Genomic DNA, 26658 nt, shown 5'->3' with positions numbered 1-26658 from the left:
TGGCGTGCCAGGTAGGGGCCTTCTTCTATTTTGCAGGATTAATCATGTCTCAGGCTCACGTTTACGTTGGATTCTCCGACAATGGCTTCTATGACCACTTCGAGTCAACAGCAGACAGCTTTAAGTCTCCTCTCGTTGACTCAGAAATCATCTTCGGAACTATAGTTTTCCGTTGGGATGGTCAAGGTGGACTGATCCACACCGATACCCTCGAATCCAGACCAGTGGATGCGTACCGCGAGGTGGGACATCTCAAGTGGGATCCTGTGGAGCCTAATGTTCTCCACTGCATGGACACCGACAATGAGGAGGGTGGCGACGGTGATTCTAACGCTAGCCAGAACAGCCGAACATATCGATTCGTGTATATGGCTAGAAGCAACAACCTCCCATTGGCTGACCTAATGGCGATAGATCTAAAGGTCGTGGTCGACAACGGCGTAGAAATTCCCAAAGATCCAGTGACAGCTATCGCTACTAACGATACCGGCGGCACCAAGTAACCACCAGAAACATCCGCAGCTGGAGCCTTACATGCACTCAACACGACCCTCCACTGGCGAACCACGAGAGGGCAGATGCCTCCTGGCCTCTCCCGACGACTTCCGGTGGGTGTGCCTCCACCCGTGACGACCCACGGCTCAACGGAGAAGCTCCCACTGAAGAATCACCGTAAAGCTTCATCGGCTCGACTGCCACTGAGCCTCGGTAGCAACGTATTCAGTACTCCGGACGCTAACATACAAGGAGCTCACCTGATTGTCAGATCTCTTCCAGAGTTGGATCTGGTGAATCCACTAACTCCTATAGTCAATCAAGTCAAGATCTTACTCGATGCAGCCCAGATCCAAGTTGCTCGAGCAAATAATCCCAGCAATTCTAGGCCCCCCCCAGTTGGTACGGTCTCGGCTTGAGGAGCCACAGGCAGGAACGCTCTCGAGTAGAGGAATCTCAGACAGGAAACTCATGTGGTCAAGCCCGAACACGACACTGTGGGCCAAATTGTAGCTACCCTATCCATAGGTGCAGAAATCAGGAAGATCCGAGGAATCGTATTCCTCACAATCGGCATGATCTACGGACGGTGATCGAAAACCATTATGAAGAACGCCGTCAAGATGATCGTCGCTACTATGACCATAGATCTATAGGATGAGATGGTCGACATGACTCCCCTGCTCGAAGAGCCAGGCGTGATAGTCCCCCACCACCTCCTCCTGAAGAGTTCGACGGGGGTTGCGAGGCTTTCGTGCATGAACTTCAATCAATTTGGTGGCCTGAGAAGTTCAAAGCGGGCCCGATCCAGAAATATGACGGGAAAATCCATCCCAATGAGTGGTTGCAGATCTACAACACTGTTATTCGAATAGTCAGTGGTGACAATCGAGTAATGGCCAATTACCTGTTAACCACCCTTGATGGACCCGGAAGGTCCTAATTGCTAAACGTGTCGCCCAACTCGATTAGTTCATGGGAAAAACTTAAGGCTCTGTTCATAGCCAATTTCCAAGGCACATTCGAGCGCCTAGGAACGGAAAACAACCTCCACCAACTACACCAAGGCGACAATGAATCTCTTTAAGATTTTATCCGCCAGTTCAGCGATAAGCGTAATACAATCCCGGACATCTCTGATGAGTCGGTAATTATCGCTTTCAAACAAGGTGTTCAGGACACGGATTTACGTGGAAAGATGGCTACTTGGAAGATCCGTACGGTCAAAGAGCTTTTTGAGTTGGCTAACAAGTGCGCAAAATGAGCGGAAGCGCAGGTGCGTGCTGAAAACCTTCAATCTGGTAAGGACAAAACTGAGTCCTCAAAGAGCGAAGGAAAGAAGGCCAAACCCAGTGACAAGCGTAAGGGTCCCGATATGACTATAGCTGCGGTCGTCAAGAGAAAATCGCACAACATTGGGGACAACAAAGGCCTTCATCGAGGTGGCGGAAAATGGTGTCCCATCCATCGAAGCAACCAGCACAACTTCGACGAGTGCTATATGTTCAAGAAGAAGCTTGATGAAAAGATCAAGGCGAACACTGAGCGTGGCAATAAGCAGGCTAAGTCAAACGTGGAGGGTAACGAGCCCTAGTTTCATGAGGTTGACCATAGCTTGGTGCACATCTTTGGAGGATCTGCCACGTATGAGTCTAAAAGACAGTACAAGGCAGTCGAGCGAGAAATCAACTTGGCCCTAACTAGACCCACTCGGTATCTCAAGTGGTCGGAACAGTCGATCACCTTTGATCAAACCGACCATCTAGTCGCAACATCACATCCTGGTCGATACCCGGTCGTGGTTCAGCCGACCTTACTCAACATCAAAGTCTCCCAAACTCTGGTCGATGGTGGTAGTTCACTCAACCTCATTTTCTCCAAAATCTTGGACAAGATGGGAATTCAAAGGTCAAAGCTTACGACCAAGCTTACAGCATAACACCCAACTCATCGACCACGCCTCTCGGCCAGATCGAGCTGCCGGTCACGTTTAGCACGCTCGACAACTTCCGCACAAAAAAGCTGACCTTTGGTGTCACGGACTTCGAGACAGTGTACAATGTGATCCTAGGTCGCCCAATGCTGGGCAAGTTCATGGCGGTGGTTCACTAAGATCCCGGGTCCTAAGGAGGCCATCGGCGCGCAACGGTCAAATGTGACAAGCAAAGCCTAGATATGGTCGAACACTTCAGTCGAGTGACCATCACTCCCAAGGACCCAAAATCTAAGCGTCAAAAGCACCAAGGTGTCGTCGAGGCCAAAGATTCCAGGCTCGTAAGTCTTGCTGGCACTTCTGAGTCTGACGACGCCAAAGACAAGAACAATGACAACATCAACAACAAGAAGACTGGTGGTTGCGTCAAGTCAGTACCCCTCAACCCATTTGAACCATCCAAGACGGTTACGATTGGGGCCAATCTTGACCCCAAATAGGAACTCGGGATCATAACCTTCCTCCATGCAAACCAAGACGAGTTTGCATAGCAACCGTCCGATATGCCTAGGGTCCCTAGAGTGGTGATCAAGCATCAACTAGCTGTTAAACCCGACGTTTACAGTTTAGGGTTTAGAGTTTTTAGGGTTTAGGGTTAGGGTTTTTAGGGTCCAAATATCAAACCTGAACGTATATCACTTAATAACTCTTCTAGTTTCATATGGAATGCACGTACTATTATATCAGCTCTATCATATGGTTGTTGCCCGGGTTCTAAACTTTTTAATATCTCAAGCCATTTGGGGTTACATGTGAAAGTTATAAAAAAAAATCTGATGGTCCATAGACACAACATATAGCTATACTGTCATGTTAATTTTGTATCATATATCATCTGCAGCCTATATGGCTTGATGGTAATATTACTCTTTTGCCTATGTCAGTACCATGTACGAAACCTTTTTTTACAGCATCAACTATACCTTGTAGATACTCAACTCTGAGTTTATCTTGATTGTTGCTTATGAATCACAGTCTGTCTTCGCCTATACAAGCACGCGTATCAACTATTATTTGCTTTGATAAGCGTCCGTAGCATAGATATGGATCGTGCTGATTGTTTTTATAGTGCATATGATATATATAATAATCTTGCATTGTTACCCTATTTTGTTTTTGTTTTTTTGTTTTCCCATTTTATCATTGTAGTAGTAAATACCAAGGTGGTAACTTAGTTCTCCGTATGGGAATAACAGAGGATATTGTAATGCCATTAATACAGGATGTAATATCGAAATATGTTTTAATCCACCATGATCTCTCTTTTATAATTTTTGTAGAAATGTCACCAATTATAAGTAACTCTAGCTCGTCGTTGTTAGATGTCTCATACTGTGTTGAACCATTTTTGTTAGATCTTATTATTCAAATGCTTACATCTATCCCGTTATGTTCTTCGAGTAAATCCCTTGCATGCTTAAACTGTTTTACTAATAGGTTGTATTCATCTAACATTTGTATAAGTCATTTTATAATATCACGGTCCAGATCTGTAGCTTTAGGATCTTCTTTTTGGATAGCTCGTATTCTATTATTTATCTCATTCTCAGTATCTTATATATAAAGTTGTGCAAACTGTGGTATCTTATCTTTATCTGGTAATAAGGAGCCAATACGATGGTGTATTTGCCCATTTATTCGAAAAACATAAGGTCCGTTCCCTTCATTTATTGTTTTGTCTATATTAACACCTATGGATGTAAAAGCAAATAAGCTATTGTATTGTCTAATTTTTTGTAAAAAATTCTTACAGCGGGTATTACCATTGTAATTAATTAAATCTGCAAGGAATATTGGTGGTTCTTTAAATGCTGAAACACGTACTTTTTCTCATTTGCAACACAGATTGTAAACGATGTTTGATCTTCTGAATTTAGACTCGTGTTTAACTCTTTCTTCATACTAGAATATAGCATCGCAGTATTGGCAACTGTATTTTGGAGGACTATAATATGATCAATTTTTAGAGCTGTTATTTAAATACTGGATATATTCATGAGAGATTCGACCATACTTTGATGTGTATTTAGATATTATATCCTTTTTCTGATATTTATAATTCGTCATTTGTTTCTATTTTCTCTGGTTACATTGTTTTCCGTAGATATATTACCAAATTCCAAAGTTTGATCTGCTTCTTTTAGTAGTTCTCATTTTTTTTCCAAATTAATTCTCTATAGAAAAACAGTACAATATTTAAGAAACACGAATGCATTATTAGTATGGAAAGTAAGGATGGAAAATAAATAGATATTACAATTATCTTCAGAAAATTTACCTGTCAAACAGAAATAAGGATGGAAAGTAAGGACAAAAATCAAGTTTATCTGTTGAATACTTCTTTTCAAGCTGTATCTGTCAAACAGAAAGATGTTATGTGTGTGTATATATATACATATATTTGAAAGGGGAAAAATATTAAATAATTGTTATTTTAACAATCGCTTTGATCATATATGTGCTACTTCCATCTATACATCACGTCCGTCATATCTTTGTTAATAAGAACCAGCGAACTAAATATTGGAGTTTAGTTAAGCAGTAGTACAATGTGTTACGATTTTGAAGTGAAAAATATTACATCTGTTTGCTAAACTCGCCTTGATGCAAAGGGCTTTATATCTGTTTGCTAAACTCGTCTTGATGCAAAGGGCTTTTCTGTTGGTGGTGGAGCCTATGATAACTTGGCGAGCTTCTAAGTTGCACAAAAGCTTCTAAGCAGCTGAGACAGCTCTAGGAAGTAAAGCATCGTCAGCTAGTCATCGAACCTGCCAGTTACTGAATGTTGTATTGCAAGTTTAAGACATTATACGCTGAATCAATGCAATTTGATCAAGTGGTACATACATGCACAAATCTATTATGTATAATAAGCAATTCCAACTTCAACTATAACAGCATAATGTATTTAACATCGTGTTGCACCTTTCATGTAAAAAAGATTGTACATAGTTGATTTAAATTAACAATTTCATACTGACCACACTAAAATGATTGGTCGAATGTACAAAACTATAAACTAAATCTATTATAGAGCCATTAATTATTATTAATATAATTGATTAACCAGTATTAGTATATACTATTAGTTTATGATTTCCTCTTATATCTTGAAAGATTGTGATGAATATTATAGAAAATTCAGAGGAGAAAATAAAACAACACATGTATAGAACACGAACTAATCCAAAATAGTATAGTGTCAGACTAAATTATACTATTCTAAAATTAGTGCTCGCCAAAATCGAAGCCATAATTACCTTGTACTAACATTTGCATCAGTTTAGTACATTTGCATCAGTTCTAGAGTTATATCTCTACTACCTAATTCGCGTAAGATTACTCAGCCGACATTGAGCCACGTCACCAGCAATTCCGCCAGCCATCGGATCTGTGCTCAAGCAAATATGTGCCGTCCGAGCATCGTGAGCCATAGCACCACCTATGGTGTCGAGCGTTCTCTGGACTCTTCTCCCGTTCCTCGCGGTCCGGTGCCCCGCTTCGATCCTCTTTTCCCGCGGCCACCACCTCCTCCCTCCCACCGCCACCGCCGCCTCACCACCGGTGGCCTTGCATCGCCACCATCTCCTCCCCGTCCCGCCACCTCATTGTCCCTTGCTACACCCCGCGCTCCCTGTGCCGATGATGCGCAACCTCGTACGAGCCTCGATTCAATGGAGCATGGAGTCGAAGAAAGCGGGCGTGAATAGCGGAGGCGGCACTGTGCTCCAATCGTCTTCCGCGCCGCGCACCTCTTCTGGGCTCCCCTGCGCTGGCGGTATCCGCGTCAGTTCGCACGATGGCCGCTATCCACCTGTATTGTGTTCTCCTTGAAGGGCGATGGCCGTCTCCGTCGCTGCCAGCCTCTCCCGCCCCGCTACTTCTCCCTCGTGCGCATATGCTGCCTTGACCTCCTCTGGTCTGCTTCTTCTGACGCTCCCTTCTCGCGAGCTTCCAGCAACTGCCACGCGCCGCCACCTGCCCACGCATCTCCACACCCCTCCGCCGCCTCCATCGATCCAAACCATGCCGCTTGCATCAGCTGCCTGTTGCAAGTCGCCTCCGCTTCCCCTGCCGCCATCGCTGGAGAGGGCGCACAACGCATGGCGAATCCAAGCAGAACCCACAGCAGCGGCGGATGACGGAAGCCAGGGTCCTGATCATGGCTTCCCCACGCAAGGCAGCAGCCGGAGGACATGGAGGCACAGCAGCCATGTCTAGAGCGAGCAGATGGCCTGTGGCAACACAGGCAGATGAGGAAGAGACAACGGCAAGCGGCCGGAGGACATGGAGGCGCTTAGGGGTGGAGCGCTGAACGAGGTGTGCCTTTTTCTCCGCAGCTGCACTCTCTAACTGTGCCGTGGTGCACCACCTCACTCCACCTCCACCTCCCTCTAGCCGCTCAGTCGCCATTAATGCGAATTGGAAAAGGACGACATGACTCTTGGTACCAATCTAGGTGAGCCAACTGTCCATCTTTTCTTTATCTCCGTGAATGTTCTAGCCTTCATTCGCAACAACAAAAGAAGAATGATAAGATGTGTTAGATGATTTTGTCTATGTAGTCATCGATTTCTTCTTCTGTTGTGACTATTAGCTGCACACAAATAACTCATATCTGTCTTGCCCCTAAGGTGTTTGAGACAATGCCAGCTATGAGAGGAAATGCCTAGGCTACTTATCCCAGAACAAAAGGATCTGATCAAACAACTTACTAAAATGCTTTCCCCTTGTCAAAGATTATTTTCAAGGGGATCTACAGGATGAGTCCTCTTGGTAGCAATTGTGTGCCCACAAAAGATCCTGGAATAAATCAATATGAAAGTTCCATATTTGATAAGCCTTGCCAATAATATAATATACATGTTACCAGAGACCATAGGTCTTATTTTTCCTGCTTTCTGACCTTTTAGATAGTGTATAAATTACCATAGAGCCAATTATACTTTGGTTATGTTGCTTTCTGATTATAATTGTGGAAAATGTTGTCATTCTTTAATACAGGCTGAAATGCTTTAATCCTATAAAATTGAACAAAGTATACTTCAACTTTGTTCATATTTCTATTTGCAAGCTGATATTATTTTCATTCTGCAGGTGCCACTAAGAACAGTGTTGACCATGATTGGTAAGCTATACCAAGAAAACAAGAACAACATGAAAATTCCATTTTAATTAGCTGTGCCAATAGCATATAACTGTTACAACATGTCTAATTTTTCCTACCTAACATGTGCGCACAGTAGACGGAGCAATGTTTTTCTAATAACATTAGCTGATGATGGACATTCCTACTTGCTACAAGCAAATACTGTAGGCCCAATGCTCTGAATACTTAATTTCATTTGATGTGAGTGATACATCAAGGGGGAATGGTACCTATATCGACAAGCTAAGGTGAGCATCCAAGAATCAAAGATTGGTGTCTGAAAACTATGACTTGCTCTATTTTTTATGCAACAAAAAAAAGATTTACCTTATGGTGATTTTTATGCAGGTAGTGAGTTTTGAAGCACAACTCATCCTTAATATGGTACTGATGTAGGAGCTGATCTGACGATATCATCTGCAATGTTCACGGTGTATCTCTGACATTGTCCAAGTCTTATAACAGTAATGAGCGATGGTTGATGACCAGGGATGAACTGAAAATCATGCGACTTTTATCCCTTCAGTTTTACCATTATTGGAAGAAGACCAAAGAGCATCTTGCCACGAAGAGATTTCGCTGCTACGATAACCGTACTTCCCTTTGCAAGGATTATCATGGTGCGAACTATGGTTACCATGTACTTCAGCTGATCTAGAGGTATTACCTACCAGTAGTGCATAAGTCATAGTAGTTTCTGATGTTTAGTTACGGCTGCTCAATACTGACTATAGTTAATGTACTACTTACAAAATAAAACGAAATCACATTTAATACTATTTCCTTTTGAGTGCCAGTATTGTTTGTAGTGAAATATGACAGTTTGAGTTGATTAGAGGACACTCGAATAATGACTAAGAAAATAAAATGCATTCATGGACCATGGTCTATACATGAGGCCACAGTAAAGATAAAGTTTAGCATGCAACTGATGGTCTGGGGGTGAACAATGCTTCCTTGCGGTTCTTCACGACGATTATTTTTGAGTGACTTAGTGGGAACTTTGTGACATTGTTATCCTTCTTGGCATGCCTCTCATTGTTCTCCTTAACTAAGTCACTAACCAATCTGTCAGAAACCAAAACCTAGGTCCAATAAATCATTGACTTTTCATGGACAAGTGTGTTCATACAACAGCGTAATCAGTACTCCTTCAACGTAATATTAAATTTGTATGGTATCGAAATAAGAGGCTATGAGAGAGAAGCGCGCTGCGTGTGCGGTAGTCACTTGGCAAATGCATATTGAACCTACCACTACAATTAGATTTCACTACTCTATTTTTATGGGTGTGGAGAGGACTGAATTTGTTCTTGCAAAGGAAGCTATGTCGCTCTCAGTCTATGCCCTTTGAAAGTGTTGTAGGTTTTAGCTCTTGGATTATATGTAATACGTTATGAAGCACCAGACCACAAAAATTAAACAAGGTTGCCTTTTATAGTCACGTTTAGTGATCTCAGTCTATGCCCTTTGAAAGTGTTACAGGTTTTAGCTCTTAGATTATATGTAAAATTTTATGAAGCACCAGACCACAACAATTATTTCACTACCTATATTACAGTTTTCTACTATATATGGTGCTGTTTCTTATAGCTGTAGCAACTTCAACAGTAATTCAAGCAGTTTGGAGGACATCTAATTTACTGGTGAACTAGCCTTTATTATGGTAACTAACAATGCTATTCGTAAACACTTAGTCCATCTCCAGCAGCTACCTCAAATTTTCATCCTAAAAAATGCTATTACAACATCCCTTATTTTTTCATCTCCAGCAGGTACTATATTTCCTACCTTCTACTACTCCTTTTCTCTCTCCGGTCCCGCTGTCAGCCTATATGAACAGTACTGCTACAGTGTTACTCCCCTCTGGAACCACTGTCCGCCACTATGAACAGTACTGCTACACAGACCCGTACTCTCTCTCCGCAACCTGTAAACAGTACTGTGCGGCACTGTAGCGCCGGATGGGTATCTGCTGGAGATCGATTTCCAATGCTACAGTACTTTACGGGGTACTGTAGCACTGGATAACTTCCGCTGGAGTTGGCCTTATGGTCTAACTCACGTACTTGAACAAATGATTTACTGCATTCATAGCATCATATTTTGCATTAATTTCTTACAAACTTCATTACATTGCTGAGCATTAAACACTTGTGGGATGTTGGTGACAAGCAATCCTCTATTTTAAGCTTTCAGGTTGTTGATCCCAGTGCTAAATATCAACAATTGCTTTAACCTCCTGTTCATTGGTGAAAGTACAAAATTGAGATCCCTGAAATTCTCAGTGCTTTTGAACTTGGAAATAATGCTAAATCCTTGAAGTAGTTTCTTTCTTTCCACCATTTCAGAATGGAGAAGTGGTCCTTGATCACTACTATCTCATCATTTTAAACAACGTTCTATATAGTTTCATCTATGTATTATTACCTATGTGAACAATATGCTTATCTACTCTAATATCTTTTTGGCCTCTAATTAATTTATCCATCAGTACTGGGAACCTTACTGTTCCTTGATGCCCCCTTCTCTTTGAGCTTCATAACTGTGTCTGATGATCTGGTATCCACCTGCTTAGCGACACCACTTTAATATATGCATGTGTTGATCAGCTTATTACTCAAAGACTGAGAGCACACACACACAGGAACTTAGATCGTTCCATGACTCTGTTCAAATATTGTTTTGTTCATGGTATTATGGTCAGCAGAGGGATCTCCTGCTTACAGTATTTTGGTTATATTCAATCGAACTTCTCTTCTCACATATACATACAAGAAGTTATTACTAAATCTGGCAATAGCATGTAAAAGAAAAGAGAACCTGAAAACTCGAGTGACGCTAGCAATGTATTCTGATATGAGTAAATAGTGAACAATTGTTAACTACTTTCCCATTTCTATTGGATCAACATACCTGAGTTCCATGTTGACAGACATAATGCGGGTTATCAGGCGAGGGAACGCCGAGCCATATTTTCTAGTTAAGTACCAAATTGTAACATCTGGCAATGACAATAGCAGGGAGGAAACACAACTCTATCTTATGTGAACGAATAGTAAATCAAGGAGGTGTGTGCGACATGCAAGCATGTGGAGTTATTGTTGGTCATATATGCATAAGAAAGAATTCAGGTGGCAGTTATTGTTGGTAGACAATTATTCAAACATCTATCCTTGATTTCTCGAGCTGTATTCTTGCCCAGATCACACTTTCTGCTGCGGTCATCTCCACACTCTGTATGTTCCCCATATAGGATTTGAATTTGTGCAAGCTTTAAGATAGACGGATTCATTAGTTTCACATTTTATGTAATTAATCCATTTGTAAAGATACACATCACACTAAACCTGGAAAAGTTTCCATTTGAAACCTCCAATTAATCCAGAGTAGATGGTCATATTCCAAATAGCTTCTCTGCAGGAGTTGCCAAGCTGATGAGAGCTTCTAAGCACATATTAGTAAGAAAGAATTTTCTCTTATGCACTTTTCAGTTTTCAAAGGTTTAGGATGATCACTATATTTTAACTGTATAAATTAGTATTGTTATTGGTCATCAACTGGATCTTCCACTGGTTATAATAATCACTACCTATAGGAAGAAGAACACACTAATTCAACTGGACATTATGCTGCACTCAATTGATAAATAGCGTTTGCTTCACATGGATCTATAGGCAGGAGAATACAATTAAATTCGTAAAAAAAAAAACTAAAGAAAACAAAGTGACTCTTACAACAATCATTTGTTCCTACCTGAGATGAAAACCAGCAGAATGCCGAGGCATATATATGAGCTTGATTCCATCATTTTTACTATTAACGTATTGGATGTGATAATAACACTTTAAGCTTCTTACAGTGATTAATATATATGTAGATACTAGTTTCATTCTCTATACCTTTTGATGTACTACATAGCAAAGAAACATTGCATTTTTATGCTAGACTACTGCAGTTTCAGAGTATTGCTGAGAAGCTTTTAGGAAAGATCAGTGTAACAAGACCCAGCTCTTTCATTAGTGCCTACAACCGTCAATGGTGGCATCAAAGTCATACTAGTGCAAAAACACCAGATCATCTCACGTATTGATTACAAAAGTTTCTGGTTTTGTTTGTTCTGTGAGATATGCATATTACCCATACCTTCTAAACCTATATGCAGGTTCCAGGGCACTAACCACACTGCTCTTTACAAAAACATTTCACCAAAATGACTAAAAATCCATGGAGATAGAGGCTTTTCTCTACTGTGTACCAGTACTATAATAGTATTGTAGAGTCTACAACATTGAGCACTTATGGCAATGTAAATATAGGATTATGAGCAACTAACAACTTAGTTAAGATACTAAACAAAGCACCTTAAGGATCTTGGAGGTCCGCATCCTTTTGGCGCTGCGCTTGCAGGTCCTCGTCGCTGTCGAGGCTGGCCCTGGTGGGCTCATGCTTCTTCTGCTTGTGCATCTCCCGGGCGGCGCAAGAAATCCCCAGGCAGCACGGAGCCACCGAGCGAGCGACTCACTGGGCGGGGAAGCGGCCAAGCACCTCGCTGTACACCTCGAGCGCCCAAGGTCGGTGGAGGCCTGCAGGGCCCGAGCGCGTCACGTCCAGTCCTCAATGGCGAGGTACACCACGACCGTTAAGGCTGGTGTTGTCGCGCACCCGGGCTTTGCGACAAGGCTCCTCATGGACGGCACCATGCCGGACATGTGTTCGACAAGCTGACAGTTTCCATCCGCATGAACACGGTCAATGACCGCCATCTGCACTGAACACGTCCAGCTCCTCCTACAACTTCCCACCTTAACTCAATTAGGATGATCACTATATTTTAACTGTATAAATTAGTATTGTTATTGGTCATCAACTGGATCTTCCACTGGTTACAATAATCACTACCTATAGGAAGAAGAACACACTAATTCAACTGGACATTATGCTGCACTCAATTGATAAATAGCTTTTGCTTCACATGGGTCTATAGGCAGGAGAACACAATTAAATTCACAACAAAAAAAAACTGAAGGAAACAAAGTGACTCTTACAACAATCATTTGTTCCTAATTGAGATGAAAACCAGCAGATTACCGAGGCATATATATGAGCTTGATTCCATCATTTTTACTATTAACGTATTGGATGTGATAATAACACTTTAAGCTGCTTACAGTGATTAATATATATGTAGATACTAGTTTCATTCTCTATGCCTTTTGATGTACTACATAGCAAAGAAACATTGCATTTTCATGCTAGACTACTGCAGTTTCAGGGTATTGCTGAGAAGCTTCTAGGAAAGATCAGTGTAACAAGACCCAACTCTTTCATTAGTGCCATGGTGTCAGTGAACGATAAGAAGGGCAACAACTCCTATATCACCGACATCGCCATGCACCTCGGCGGCGACCCTGCCGCCTGGAACATCACCTTCGTTCCCCTTCGTGCCGGGGACTTCGTGGCGCTCGTCGCGGAGGAGCGGTTCGGCGTCGGCCACTCGTCGCTCACGTTCACGGTCACCGAGGCCGGCGTGCACCCGTCCGTGTCCCGGGTGTCCTCAATGTTCTGCAGCGGGCACGTCACGGGGTCGAAGGCGTTCGTGTCGGTCTCCCTAAGGGACGCCTTCAGCAACGACATCGCGCGTAGTGACGAGACTGGCTACTTCAGGGTGTCAGGCTCTTATGTAAACGGGTCGGCCGTGAAGTTCTTGCATTTCCAGTACAATGGATGGACAGAAGATGGACGCCTTAGTCTTGAGTTCGAGCCAACTGTTGCATGGGACTTCTTGGTGCATGTTTATGGGGATAACATGGAGCTTCGTGATTCGCCGCTGCTGCTGACAGTGAATCCATGTTAGAGAATACTTGAATACTCAAAATAGCTTTTGAAATATTTCATATCATTTGAGCCATGTATGTTGAACATCGGGTATCTGTTATATCAGGTAATTTGTTCTGTTCCCACATTAGATTTGCCAAATGTATTTAGTTTCAAAAGCTATTTTGAGTATTCAAGTATTCTCTAACCTGGATTCACTGTCAGCAGCAGCGGCGAATCATGAAGCTCCATGTTATCCCCATAAACATGCACCAAGAAGTCCCATGCAACAGTTGGCTCGAACTCAAGACTGAGGCATCCATCTTCTGTCCATCCATTGTACTAGAAATCCAAGAACTCCACGGCCAACCCGTTTACATAAGAGCCTGACACCATGAAGTAGCCAGTCTCATCGCTGCGCGCGATGCCGTTGCCGAAGGCGTCCCTGGGGGAGGCCGACACGAACGCCTTCGACCTCGCGACGTACCTGCTGTAGAACATCCAAGACACCCGGGACGCAGATGGGTGCACGCCGGCCTCGGTGACCGTGAACGTGAGCGACGAGTGGCCGACGCCGAACCGCTCCTCCACGACGAGCGCCACGAAGTCCCTGGTACGAAGGGGAACGAAGGTGATGTTCCAGGCAGCAGGGTCGCCACCGAGGTGCGTGGCAACGTCAGTGATACAGGAGTTGTTGCATTTCTTACCGTTCACTGACACCGAGAAGGACAACGATGAGAAAATGCTGGTGCATGTCGCCGACCCGAAATGCCGACTTGTGGCCGAGCCAGCCGAAGATGAAGGACGGCACGGGGCCTTGCTGGGAGGAAGGTTGCTGCGACAGAGAGGGGCACACCGGTGACATGCAGAGAAGGAGAAGAGGGAGATGCCGCAGCACTGAGCGCAGCGCGATCGTGGCTGCAGAGTTCGCCATACCTTCTATCCCCGCGACCGAGGAGGTCTGCGCCTCCCGGACCCTGGAGGGGGATGCGGTCGGGCCGAGGTTCAAGGGAGGAGGTGCAACGCCGAGGAGGGCGGCGTCGGCGCGCCGCCTCGATATCGCCTCCGCGTGGGGGTGGTGGGAGGCGTATGAGGATGAGAGAGGTTAATAGCAGCAAATGAAAGGAAAAGGCAGAACCTTTTTGTAGTGTTAAGGGGATAACCTCTTTCGGCGGTTGCCATGGAAACGTGGAGTTAAGGTGGGAAGTTGTAGGAGGAGCTGGACGTGTTCAGTGCGGATGGCGGTCATTGACCGTGTTCATGCGGATGGAAACTGTCAGCTTGTCGAACACATGTCCGGCATGGTGCCGTCCATGAGGAGCCTTGTCGCAAAGCCCGGGTGCGCGACAACACCAGCCTTAACGGTCGTGGTGTACCTCGCCATTGAGGACTGGACGTGACGCGCTCGGGCCCTGCAGGCCTCCACCGACCTTGGGCGCTCGAGGTGTACAGCGAGGTGCTTGGCCGCTTCCCCGCCCAGTGAGTCGCTCGCTCGGTGGCTCCGTGCTGCCTGGGGATTTCTTGCGCCGCCCGGGAGATGCACAAGCAGAAGAAGCATGAGCCCACCAGGGCCAGCCTCGACAGCGATGAGGACCTGCAAGCGCAGCGCCAAAAGGACGCGGACCTCCAAGATCCTTAAGGTGCTTTGTTTAGTATCTTAACTAAGTTGTTAGTTGCTCATAATCCTATATTTACATTGCCATAAGTGCTCAATGTTGTAGACTCTGCAATACTATTATAGTACTGGTACACAGTAGAGAAAAGCCTCTATCTCCATGGATTTTTAGTCATTTTGGTGAAATGTTTTTGTAAAGAGCAGTGTGGTTAGTGCCCTGGAACCTGCATATAGGTTTAGAAGGTATGGGTAATATGCATATCTCACAGAACAAACAAAACCAGAAACTTTTGTAATCAATACGTGAGATGATCTGGTGTTTTTGCACTAGTATGACTTTGATGCCACCATTGACGGTTGTAGGCACTAATGAAAGAGCTGGGTCTTGTTACACTGATCTTTCCTAAAAGCTTCTCAGCAATACTCTGAAACTGCAGTAGTCTAGCATAAAAATGCAATGTTTCTTTGCTATGTAGTACATCAAAAGGTATAGAGAATAAAACTAGTATCTACATATATATTAATCACTGTAAGAAGCTTAAAGTGTTATTATCACATCCAATACGTTAATAGTAAAAATGATGGAATCAAGCTCATATATATGCCTCGGCATTCTGCTGGTTTTCATCTCAGGTAGGAACAAATGATTGTTGTAAGAGTCACTTTGTTTCCTTTAGTTTTTTTTTTTACGAATTTAATTGTATTCTCCTGCCTATAGACCCATGTGAAGCAAACGCTATTTATCAATTGAGTGCAGCATAATGTCCAGTTGAATTAGTGTGTTCTTCTTCCTATAGGTAGTGATTATTGTAACCAGTGAAAGATCCAGTTCATAACCAATAACAATACTAATTTATACAGTTAAAATATAGTGATCATCCTAAACCTTTGCAACTGAAAAGTGCATAAGAGAAAATTCTTTCTTACTAATATGTGCTTAAAAGCTCTCATCAGCTTGGCAACTCCTGTAGAGGAGCTATTTGGAATCTGACCATCTACTCTAGATTAATTGGAGGTTTCAAATGGAAACTTTTCCAAGTTTAGTGTGATGTGTATCTTTACAAATGGATTAATTACATAAAATGTGAAACTAATGAATCCATCTATATTAAAGCTTGCACAAATTCAAATCCTGTATGGGGAACATATAGAGTGTGGAGATGACCGCAACAGAAAGTGTGATCTGGGCAAGAATACAGCTCGAGAAATCAAGGACATATTTTGAATAATTGTCTACCAACAATAACTCCACATGCTTGCATGTCGCACACGCCTCCTTGATTTACTATTCGTTCACATAAGATAGAGTTGTGTTTCCTCCCTATTATTGTCATTGCCAGATGTTACAATTTGGTACTTAATATAACTCTAGAACTGATGCAAATGTTAGTACAAGACAATTATGGCTTCGATTTTGGCAAGCACTAATTTTAGAATAGTGTGATTTAGTCTGACACTATACTATTTTGGATTAGTTCGTGTTCCATACATATGTTTGTTCTATTTTCTCCTCTGAATTTTCTACAATATTCATCACAATCCTTCAAGATATAAGAGGAAATCAGAAACTAATAATACATACTAATACTGGTTAATCAGTTATATTAATAATAATTAATGGCCCTATAATAGATTCAGTTTATAGCTTTGTACATTCGACCAATCATTTTAGTGTGATTAGTATGAAATTGTTAATTTAAATCAATATCTTTATATTTAGGTGCATCCTCCACCAACTTTGAATAGTCATCTCCAAACAACTGAAAGAAACACACTTTGGCCCATTATTACTTGAATGACAAGTTTCCGTCAAATACACAACAAGAAGCTGAGAACACATTTGCAAAATATTATGATTTACCTTTTGAGGATTGCCAGCTACAATTACTTCACCATGTGGGTAACATACCATCATGAGAGCGGTTGCAAGTTTCAGTAAATCCCAATCCTCAAATTTAATGTCGGATATCTTCTTAAGGTGTTCACCAGAACCGTGCAACGATTCGGAATGTTTGACCACACAAAAATCACACTCGTACACCATGCCTGTCGCCTCAACAATACATTTATTAACCTGGATACAAGGAGCATTGCTACATCACTAATAGAAAAAACATGCAAAAGGCAAAAACTTCTGTCAAAATATTGCATCCAAATAAGACAGTACTGCCTCCGTTCGTAAATGTATGACATTTTGGACATCGACAGATCTCCAATATGCAACTTTGACCGCTACTTTTTATATGAAAAAAGTAATAAAAAATTTATGAAAATATTGATTATGAAAATACTTTCCATGACAAATCGAATGATACTACATGCATATGACCAACCAAAATTGTTTTACTTAAATCAATGGTCAAAGTTAGAAAACTTAGACTGCACGTATTCTAGGACGTCATACATTTACACACGGAGGGGGTAAAAATTAAGGGCTCCTAAGTGCATAGGGTGCAATAAAGCACAAAGCATTTCATGTCGGGAAAGGAGGCGATGAGCTCACCATGTCTGGTTTGACATCAAAGCCATGGCGATTCAGGACAATTTTCATTCCTTCACTCATCGGGAGGCAATCCTCCTTAGTCAGCTCTGATTTTTCATCAGGCACTAAATACCACATAAGATTCTTCAGGCCCCACATCACCTCCATCACAGCTTCATTACACAGGCAGGATATTCCCTGAAATAATCTGCAGAAAAATTGGTGCTCAAAATTGTTCACATACGTAAGCAAACAAGGGAGCGTAACACTTACCAAGTTCTTTTCAATGATATCTTGGTATTCACGTTTTCCAACAGCTAGTTTCTGTCCAGGTTTTATGCACTTTTCGATCATCGAAGCAAGCTTTTTGTCAACACCAGTATCAAGCTTAATGGCGCTGGCCTTGTCAAGTTTGAAAATCTTTAAGCCAAATAGCCTATTAAAGAAATGAACAATGACAAGCATGTTAAGGGGAAAAGAAACAATTAGTCAAATATCATGCCACTTATCAGAATCATGACTGCATGGGGCTAGTTCAGTTATATATGCCTTAATTGTAAAGATATAGCCTGTTCAAGTCCTCGCTTATTGCAGTGTAACTCAGAATAAGTTGATGAGCTAAGCTAATGCAATGTGTGTTGAAAACAGACCATAGTGGCATTCTTTGGTAGTAGTACCATTACCATGTCAGGCCTCAATCATCCCTAGCTAGGAGTTACTAGTCAAAAGTTTGGTGCATGCCAATACCCCGTAGGTATCAACCTGTGCCAATCGATTCTTTAGATCTCTTTGCATCCATGGTGACATTTTACGAAAATAGTTTATGGGCATGCATATGGATACGCGTAACAGGATCATGCTACATGCTTTCCTAACAACTTTATGGAGAAAAAATTAGGTTTGGAATTAGTAAACAGCTAATGACCAAATGAGCTTGTGTTCATATTTCTTCATTCAATGCAAAGAACAAATAAAAGTGGCAAACATGAATGATGCAAGATCGCTGCTCAGTTTAAATTGGCAACAAGCAACATAAAGAAATAACAATCATCAGAATGAAAGAGAGGAGTGCTAACTTGTTTTGTCATATAATCCTTGATGAAGTCTGCCCAGATATCCTGCACGGCATAGAGAATATAGAAAAATTAGGTCGATGACAAAGACTAGAAGAGCAAACAAGCACATGAGTAAAGCAAAGGAAGTGGAATAATCAAACAAGTACCTGGATGGCACCTGGTAGAAAGAGCTTGACTCCATCATAAACCAAAATTGCAAAGCCAGAGGGCGTCTCAAACAGCACCAAGATGAAGATCTCTCCACCATGCCCCAACTTGGCACCTGGCAAACAGCATTCAAGCAAGCAGAATTACCAAGTTAAAACGCATACAGTTGGTGGATCAGAGGCTAAAGGTCCTCGCCCCCACCAGATCCGCCAAGGCAGCCTAACTACAAATCTCCTTCGCCTTGTGCCGACCCGCGGCTCCGGAGAAGACAACGGCCCTCCCATAATCCAGGGCTCCACCAATCCCCGAACCCTAACACGCCGATAGAGGTTGGATTTGGGGGGCGGGAGCTCACCTAGACCGACGTTCCAACTCCCCGCATCCGATTCCGAGGCCGTCTCCTCCTCCAGCAGCGACGCCATCGAGTACAAAGGTCACCTTCTCCTCCTCCTTCACCTCCTATCGAGGGCAAAGGTCCAGATCCCGAATTCGATTTGCTGTATAGAGGACGATAAAAAAGATTTAAAAAATTAGGTTCATAAATTTTATATATTTTAATATTTATTTATGAAATCATTAATGTTAAACACATTCAATTAATTATAGAGAAAACAATAGTACTTTTATGCATATACATAATTTTAACATGTAGGTAAAAGTAATACTAACTAAAAAGTTTGTTTCATATTTTTTGAGTTTTAGATATTTTTCTTTGCATTTTAGATTTTTTCAGTCAATTTATTAATATAACTAATATTCATTTGTATATTTTTATAGAATTCCAAAAAAAAATGTAGTATATATATACATGTATACATACCTATATGTATATAGGTACATATACATTCCTAGGGCCACTAATAGAGTAGCTGCAGTAGCAGGGGCTCTAAGAGCTCGCGGATCCCACCACCATTAGTAGATAGTATTGATACGGAGCATCAGTAGTTATCCAACCTACTACGAGTCCAGACAGGGATGTCACGACCTATTGTGGGAGATTGGAAGGAAAGTTTCGCACCTGTATCTAGGCAACCCAGCCCATTAGGCTCAAGCTTGAGTATAGTTTGCAGGAATTCCAATTTCGGAATTTATTCTTCTTCTATACTATAAAGCACGAGTTTTTTCAAAAATATTTCTCACCCATCAATTATATATCCAAATCAATTTTGCGGCATTGGATCCGTTGCACAATTTCCATCCAGCAGCATGCATGGGCGGTGGCTCCACCCATCGACGCACGTCCACACGCGGAGGCAGCATGCTTTTCTATACTATAAAGCACAAGTTTTTCCAAAAATATTTCTCACCCATTGATTATCTACCCAAATCAATTTTACGACATTGGATCTGTTGCACAATTTCCATCCAACAGCATGCATGGGCGGCAGCCCCACCTGTCCACACACATCCACGTCCATCCACACGCGGAGACGGTGTGCTTTCATCTATACTATAAAGCACGAGTTTTTCCAAAAAAAATTCTCACCTATCAATTATCTACCCAAATCAATTTTGTGGCATTTGATCTGTTGCATAATTTTCATCTAACAGCATGTATGGGCGGCGGCCCCACCTGTCCACGCTTGTCCACACGCAGAGCTGGCGTGCTTTCATGCGAAAAGCCTGCATTTGACCCTCCTTCACGCCACTAATCGCACCGGCCCCGTTTCTACCCACCCACCTAATCGCGATTGTCTCTGCTCCACGACACCGCCATGGCTGAGGAGACCGAGACGAGGCCTGCATCCGCGGGTTCCTGGGGCCACAAGCTGGAGGAGGACGACATGGAGGAGGGCGAGATCACCGACGATGCCTCCGCGCCCGCCCCGCAGGCACCCAATGTAACACCCCGGGGACCAAAACAAGTCCGGAGGGTCACTTAGGCCAACCTACAAAATCTGCCGAAAGCTAAAGGAAAAATTTTAGCAGCACCTCCCCTAAAAGTGGAGGTATAACAGGCAACAACACCAGACAAAACAGATATAGAATATCACACTAGCAAAATAAAGATCCTGGCAACGAGGTACAAGCCTCGACCAAACAACTGAACCACCATCAAACTCATTATATACATTACAGAGCAAAAGACAATATCTAACAGGGCATCAAGAGAGAAGGTAAACGTGCAGGCGACGTGTAGCTACCCACCCCGCAAGCGATTGACACCTCAAAAGGGACCTGGAAAGAAAGCACGGGTGACATTCGAAAATCTCAGCAAGTGAAAGGTACTTTGCAAAAGCTATTAGCCACAGATGAATGTGCTAACAATTCTAAATAGAAACTAGTAATGAAACAGACCGCCAACACTAGGAGAAACAATTATGACTAAGCAAGTCCAACGATAACATTAATCATTTAACATTCGGTTGGTATAAGCCTTCAGAGCTGCATATATATCTATATACAAGCTAATTAAAGGAAATAAGATTTGATGCAAATAACCCATTGAATTTCATAAGAAGACATAACCATGCACATGACATGCTCTCCTCACCCTTACCCCTCCTCGGGCAACGTAAGGGTGTGCACCGTACCCCTTCTCGGGTAACATACGGTACTGTACCGGTACAGTCGCGGCCAGAAGACGGCGACAAACTTCCAATGCATGAGATGAATATGTATGACGTGCTTCAAGCATACTATCATAACTCCCGGAATATGCTTGAGACTTCGAAATAAAACATTGCATTAAACAATAATGAACAACTGCATAATGGCATATCGTGCTTACTGCACTTCATAAATCCATCATCGAGTAAACTTCTAGAAACGTAAACAACATAGTAACCATCTCATCATCAGCTATTCAGATTAGATGAATGCATTGTAATTAAGGAATGTAGGCAATCCAGTAAGAGGTTAAAGCGTAGCCATTCACTACAATCACTTGCCTTTACCGACGATGAAGCCGAGCACTAGTCGTGACGTGAGGTCGCACCACCTGAACAAACACACCATTAATACAAAGATGCCACAACGACAAAAAAGAAGAGGACACACGCTAATACGCCAAAAGCACCTAAGCCAATTCCCGAAAAAGAATAACGTCAACGCCACCGGTACGCCTATATTTCAGAAAACTATACAGAAAACTGTATCACATGAAATAATACACTATTTCCAATTCAGAGTCGAACCAAAGCTCTCACTAATTAGACGTTGCTCCGATGAACGAAAAGAATACTTCGACTCGGATATCGTATCTTCGAATCAATAACAATTATTGAAACGAAACAGACTATTGATCACATGAAATAATACGACAGGAATTGATTGATTTTATTTAAATCAAACCACAATCGTCCAAAAATTACCGAAAGATCGCCTTCGAAAGATTGACGACGAATCCGACGAAAATCCGAAATTTCCAACTTTTCCTTTTTTTCTTCTTCTTCCTGGCTTTCTTCTCCCGTGCTGCTTGCTTCGGCCGGCTAGCTGCTTCCCGTCGGAACACAGAGAGAGAGGGAGAGCAGCAGCCGACGGCGGCAGTCCGGCGCGGAGCGGCGCACTGCGGCAGCAGCCCGGCGCGGAGCGGCGCACGGCGGCAGCAGCAGCAGCGACGACGGCAGCTCGGCAACGCACGGCGCGCACGGCAGGCGCGACGGCGCGCAGCACGGCGGCGCGTGCACGGCGGCGGCGGCCGGCTCGACGGCGACGGTCCGGCGCGCAGCACGGGCCGGCGCACTACACAGAGAGAGAGAGTCGCGAGTGAGAGAGAAAAACGAGCGAGAGAGAGAGAACGCGAAGGTGAGCGAAGAGTCTGGATGGCCCAGTACTTATCTTTCTTTCTTTTCTTTTTTTTTCAAAACAACGAACGGTCTAAATTTATTGGGCTCGCTACGGGTCACAAAATACCCGGAACGGATATATGAATAGCAAAATGGGTTCGTCTCGACGAGATGAACGCAACCACGGTCTCCGATCGTCCATACGAGCCACAGATCACAAAGTCAATATTGGGTCAACTCTCCCTTCTTTTTTTCTCAAAATAAATTGGTATTACACCCAACCCTGCCGCCACGCCCCCTCTTCTCCCACGCCTCCACCTCTGCCCATGGTCACCAAATCATCGTCTTCCTCCCCTCCACCGCCTCCCCCTTCCCCTCTCCAGCCCCACCAAGCATCGGCGTGTGGACTATGGGCTTCAATGCCTGTTTTTGCCAATTGTATGGTACTATGGTTACCATAAGGCAAGCTTTAATAGGGTGTCTCATCTGCATATTTCTTTTAGATCTCCTGCCTGTATAACATATGATAGAAGTGTTTCTAATCATTTTTTTTTCAGGTATTGCAAATTCAGTTTGAGAAGCCTGCACCATCCTTGGGACGCACTGAGCCACTACTGCATCGGATTGTTACATGTTTGTCCATTGCAGCTTCAACAGAAGGAGAAAATGACCAAAGCACTCAACCAGAAGAATCATATGTCCAGCCTGTTATTCTCCGACTACTCATCACATTGCTTGTGGATTGTTCAAATGGTGAGCAGTACATATGAACTATATAATAGAGCTTGCTTCAAGTAAACGATACACTGCTTGTGTCCGTGGATTGGCTGCTGTTGTTCTAGGTGCTTGCGTCCTTTACAATGTGAGAATGGCCATGATGCCTTTGCTGTTGAAGATGCTATAAGTCAAAAGATTGGCCTCACTAAATACTTTTTGAGGTTTGATGAATTGCGGAAAACCTTGGCACATCCATCGTTGGGGCAGCAGCACCGCAAGCTGCTTTCCCGATCAAGTGCAAATAGCATGTCAGATTTCCAAGAGATTGAAGAGGAAGAAACAAACAAAGGCGATCAGCATCCTGTCCTCTCAGAAATTCTTGATTCACAATTCATTAATTTCCTTAGTAAGCTTGAAGCTGATATTAGAGAAAACATAATGGATGTATTTAGTAGGACAAAAACCGCAGCTGCAGTTCTGCCTGCTGAGTTGGAGCAGAAAAATGGGGAGGTTGATGGAGAGTATATCAGGCGATTGAAGTCATTTGTAGAGAAACAATGCAATGAGATGCAGGTTAGTTTCCACTTATTGCCCTCTCAAAAGTTTCCAATTTGTCGAATTACTTTAAAAGTTTCAAGATAAGAAGCAATGTCCTCTCATTGCCAGAAAATGAATTGACAGAACTGTTTTGGGACACCCAACAATAGTTTATAGTTTATTAACATCAATTTTTTTAATAAAAAGGATCTTTTGGCATGATCTCATCGGCAAGTGATTGTTCTTAAACTAGGTTATTCAGTATGTTATATATCCTAGTGTTATAAAAAAAACTTAATCCTATACTTCCCATTTGGTAGAGCGTGCCTCTTAGACACTATTGTACCATCGACCAATGTTCTGGCCAGTGCTGAGGTTGGGTTGTCTAGTACTCCATTACCAGAGGACCCTGTTTCACGGTAAGGTGGATAATTGGCTACGTAATTGGGCATTGGCTCCTGCAAATTCAGTAGACTCAGAAAATATAAATACTTCTCCCTTTTTTAGACAATATTTTGGATAACATGGTTGTCTGCAAGACTACTTGTGAACAACCCATTGGTAGTACCATCTTGGTGTAAATGACCATAAATCCTAGTTTCTAGATTGACGGATTTCTGAAACTGTTCGGAGCTGGGGTAGCTGGGTGGCTGTTGTTGCTTGTGGTTTTCTGACACTGCTCTACCTGATAAAGGAAGAAGCTAACAATGATACTGTTAATTGTGTTTTTCAGGACTTGCTGGCCCGAAATGCAATGTTAGCAGAAGACTTGGTGAGGTGGTGGTAACACTGCAGATACTTCCCAGAAACCAATCAGTGGCCGAGAAAGGGTCCATATTGAAGCCCTCAGACAAGAACTTGAGGGATCGAAACGACAGATAAGAGGCACTCAAATCTGAAAAGGCTCAGATTGAAGCTGAAGCCACCAACCAGAGAAACCTAGCAGTAAAATTGGAGTCTGATCTCAAGAGCTTGTCAGACGCGTACAACAGTCTAGAGCAGGCCAACTACCGCTTAGATGCTGAGGTGAAAACCTTCCGGCAGGGAGGCAATGCACCCTATCCTGACGTGGAAGCAACAAAAGCACAAGCTAAGGAAGAGGCCGAGAAGGACAGCGAAGTGGAACTGAATGATCTGCTCGTCTGCCTTGGCCAGGAACAAAGTAAGGTTGAGAAGCTGAGCGCAAGGCTGGCAGAGCTCGGTGAAGACGTGGATACCCTGCTGCAAGGTATTGGCGATGACACTGCCATACCAGATGCCGACGACGAAGATGAAGATGAAGATGATGAAGAGTAATGCCTCCTGGTGTAATATGCGGATCCACCCTCATGTTGGGTCATGATGTTGTGATGACAAATGTACAGTGGATAATGTGTAGACAAAAGTATCATTCCTTTTTTAAGTTATTTGTGAAGGATTTTACTAAACTCCTGGTTGAATTTGATTTTCTGAATACATTATATCTAGCCAAGTAGGTGAGCCAATTTTATAATGTTTAAGGCTAGTGTTGGAGCATAGTTTGTGACAGTGCCGGATTGCATATTTGCACCTAGTAATGCACCATTCTTTTCACACATTAACATCAACATTTTTCTTACCAGTTTTTCGGAGGCAGCACTAACCTTGAATTTAATCAAGTAACAAATACTTTACACGTATATGCAGCCCAGAATGATAATTTGTGTTGCCGTGATGCAAAAATTGACGAGGCAGAAGTAGTAACTAGATGTCGAAGCAGTATCATAATCTTCTGCTGAGTGTTAGTCGAAGTAGTTGAGGTAGAAGCATCATAATCTTCTGCTGAGTGTTAGTCGAAGTAGTTGAGGTAGAAGCATTAGAGGGTTGTCGAAGGTGCTTCTTCTGATAGCAGTTCGTTTCAACATGCCATTCCTTTGCTGCAGTAGGTATAGTGAGGGTGACCAACACCCCCTGAGGAGGCTGCAGAAGGTGAAGAAGTGATATGAGGAGCAGGTGGCAGTGTAGACAAAGACAGAGGCGTAGTAGGTGGACGAGCGACTAGCACTGAGTGAATTGGCAGTAGTCTAGAACAATACAGACGAGTCTTCTCTAAATGCATCTCCATAAGAGCCTCCACAAGTGACATGAGGATGATATGCAAGCAGCTGAGCACGACGCTGCTTAAACTCGAGATGAAGACGAGTCAAGAACTCATAGAGGCGACAAAAAAATCTTTTCAACAAGCAGGTCCAAACATCACTTACAGGAGTGGCAACCAACAACGCAAAGAGAGTCCTAACGCTACACTCCCAACATCTGAGCGTAGAACACATTAACAGTGGCATTATCCTGTTGAAGAGACTACTCCTAGTGAACAGATAGTTAGAGCATTTCCAGACAACTCATAATTTTGACTAAGGTGAGTTAACATATGAAAGACTATAGAAAACTCAACAATCTCGGAGGAATAATACGGGCTCAACACTAGCAACCAAAATGGATGTTGCATGAACATCATCATCCATCCAATGAGCATAATTAGACAACTAATCTCGATACAGCTCTAAGGCATCCTATTAGGCTGAGACAACCTTATTATAGGCATCAATGACGACTTCAGTAGCTGCTTTATCGACGGAAAGCTTCATAAGCTCTATTAGAAGAACAGGTGAAGGCAGGCAAGGAGTATCATCACAGAGCACTCCCGATAGTTGGCACCATCGATAAGCACCAAGCAACGAGAAATTGAAACGGTGCTGATAAACAAGACATGGTACTTTTTTCTATAAAAAAAACCGGTGCGACTTTGTTAGATGGAAACAAAGAATGGGTGGTGAGAGGCAAACAATGGCGGGATGACGTGGTCGGCGGCCTGGGGATGACGACAACCTGGTGGCAATAGAAGATGGAGACTCGATGGCCACAGAACGGCGGCGGCAGCAAC

The 26658-nt window shown here is 43.0% G+C and overlaps 1 protein-coding gene, 1 long non-coding RNA gene and 1 pseudogene across 2 annotated transcripts; 1 reads left to right on the top strand and 2 right to left on the bottom strand.

Annotated features, from left to right (window-relative positions):
• Positions 1 to 6488: 6488 nt before the first annotated feature.
• LOC133904566 (probable nucleolar protein 5-2) lies at positions 6489 to 19196 on the bottom strand. Its single transcript, XM_062346050.1, has 8 exons — positions 19130 to 19196; positions 18774 to 18889; positions 18584 to 18669; positions 17825 to 17987; positions 17573 to 17749; positions 16931 to 17143; positions 7965 to 8054; positions 6489 to 6993 (listed from the first exon to the last, which is right to left on the bottom strand). Exons 1-8 carry the CDS (start codon positions 19194 to 19196, stop codon positions 6901 to 6903), a joined length of 1005 nt encoding a protein of 334 aa, XP_062202034.1. The 3' UTR covers positions 6489 to 6900.
• Positions 19197 to 20755: 1559 nt separating this feature from the next.
• On the bottom strand, positions 20756 to 22502 carry LOC133905135 (uncharacterized). The gene is made up of 2 exons (XR_009907570.1): positions 22089 to 22502; positions 20756 to 21715 (listed from the first exon to the last, which is right to left on the bottom strand). It is a non-coding gene; the product is annotated as an uncharacterized LOC133905135 (long non-coding RNA).
• Positions 22503 to 22766: 264 nt separating this feature from the next.
• Positions 22767 to 25360, top strand: LOC133904565 (golgin candidate 6-like; annotated as a pseudogene).
• The last annotated feature ends 1298 nt before the right edge of the window (positions 25361 to 26658 follow it).

The sequence above is a fragment of the Phragmites australis genome, chromosome 22 (assembly GCF_958298935.1).
Source record: "Phragmites australis chromosome 22, lpPhrAust1.1, whole genome shotgun sequence".
Taxonomy (NCBI): Eukaryota; Viridiplantae; Streptophyta; class Magnoliopsida; order Poales; family Poaceae; genus Phragmites; species Phragmites australis.
The sequence above is the reverse complement of the archived record's forward strand: the minus strand, read 5'-3'. Positions and strand labels throughout refer to the sequence as shown.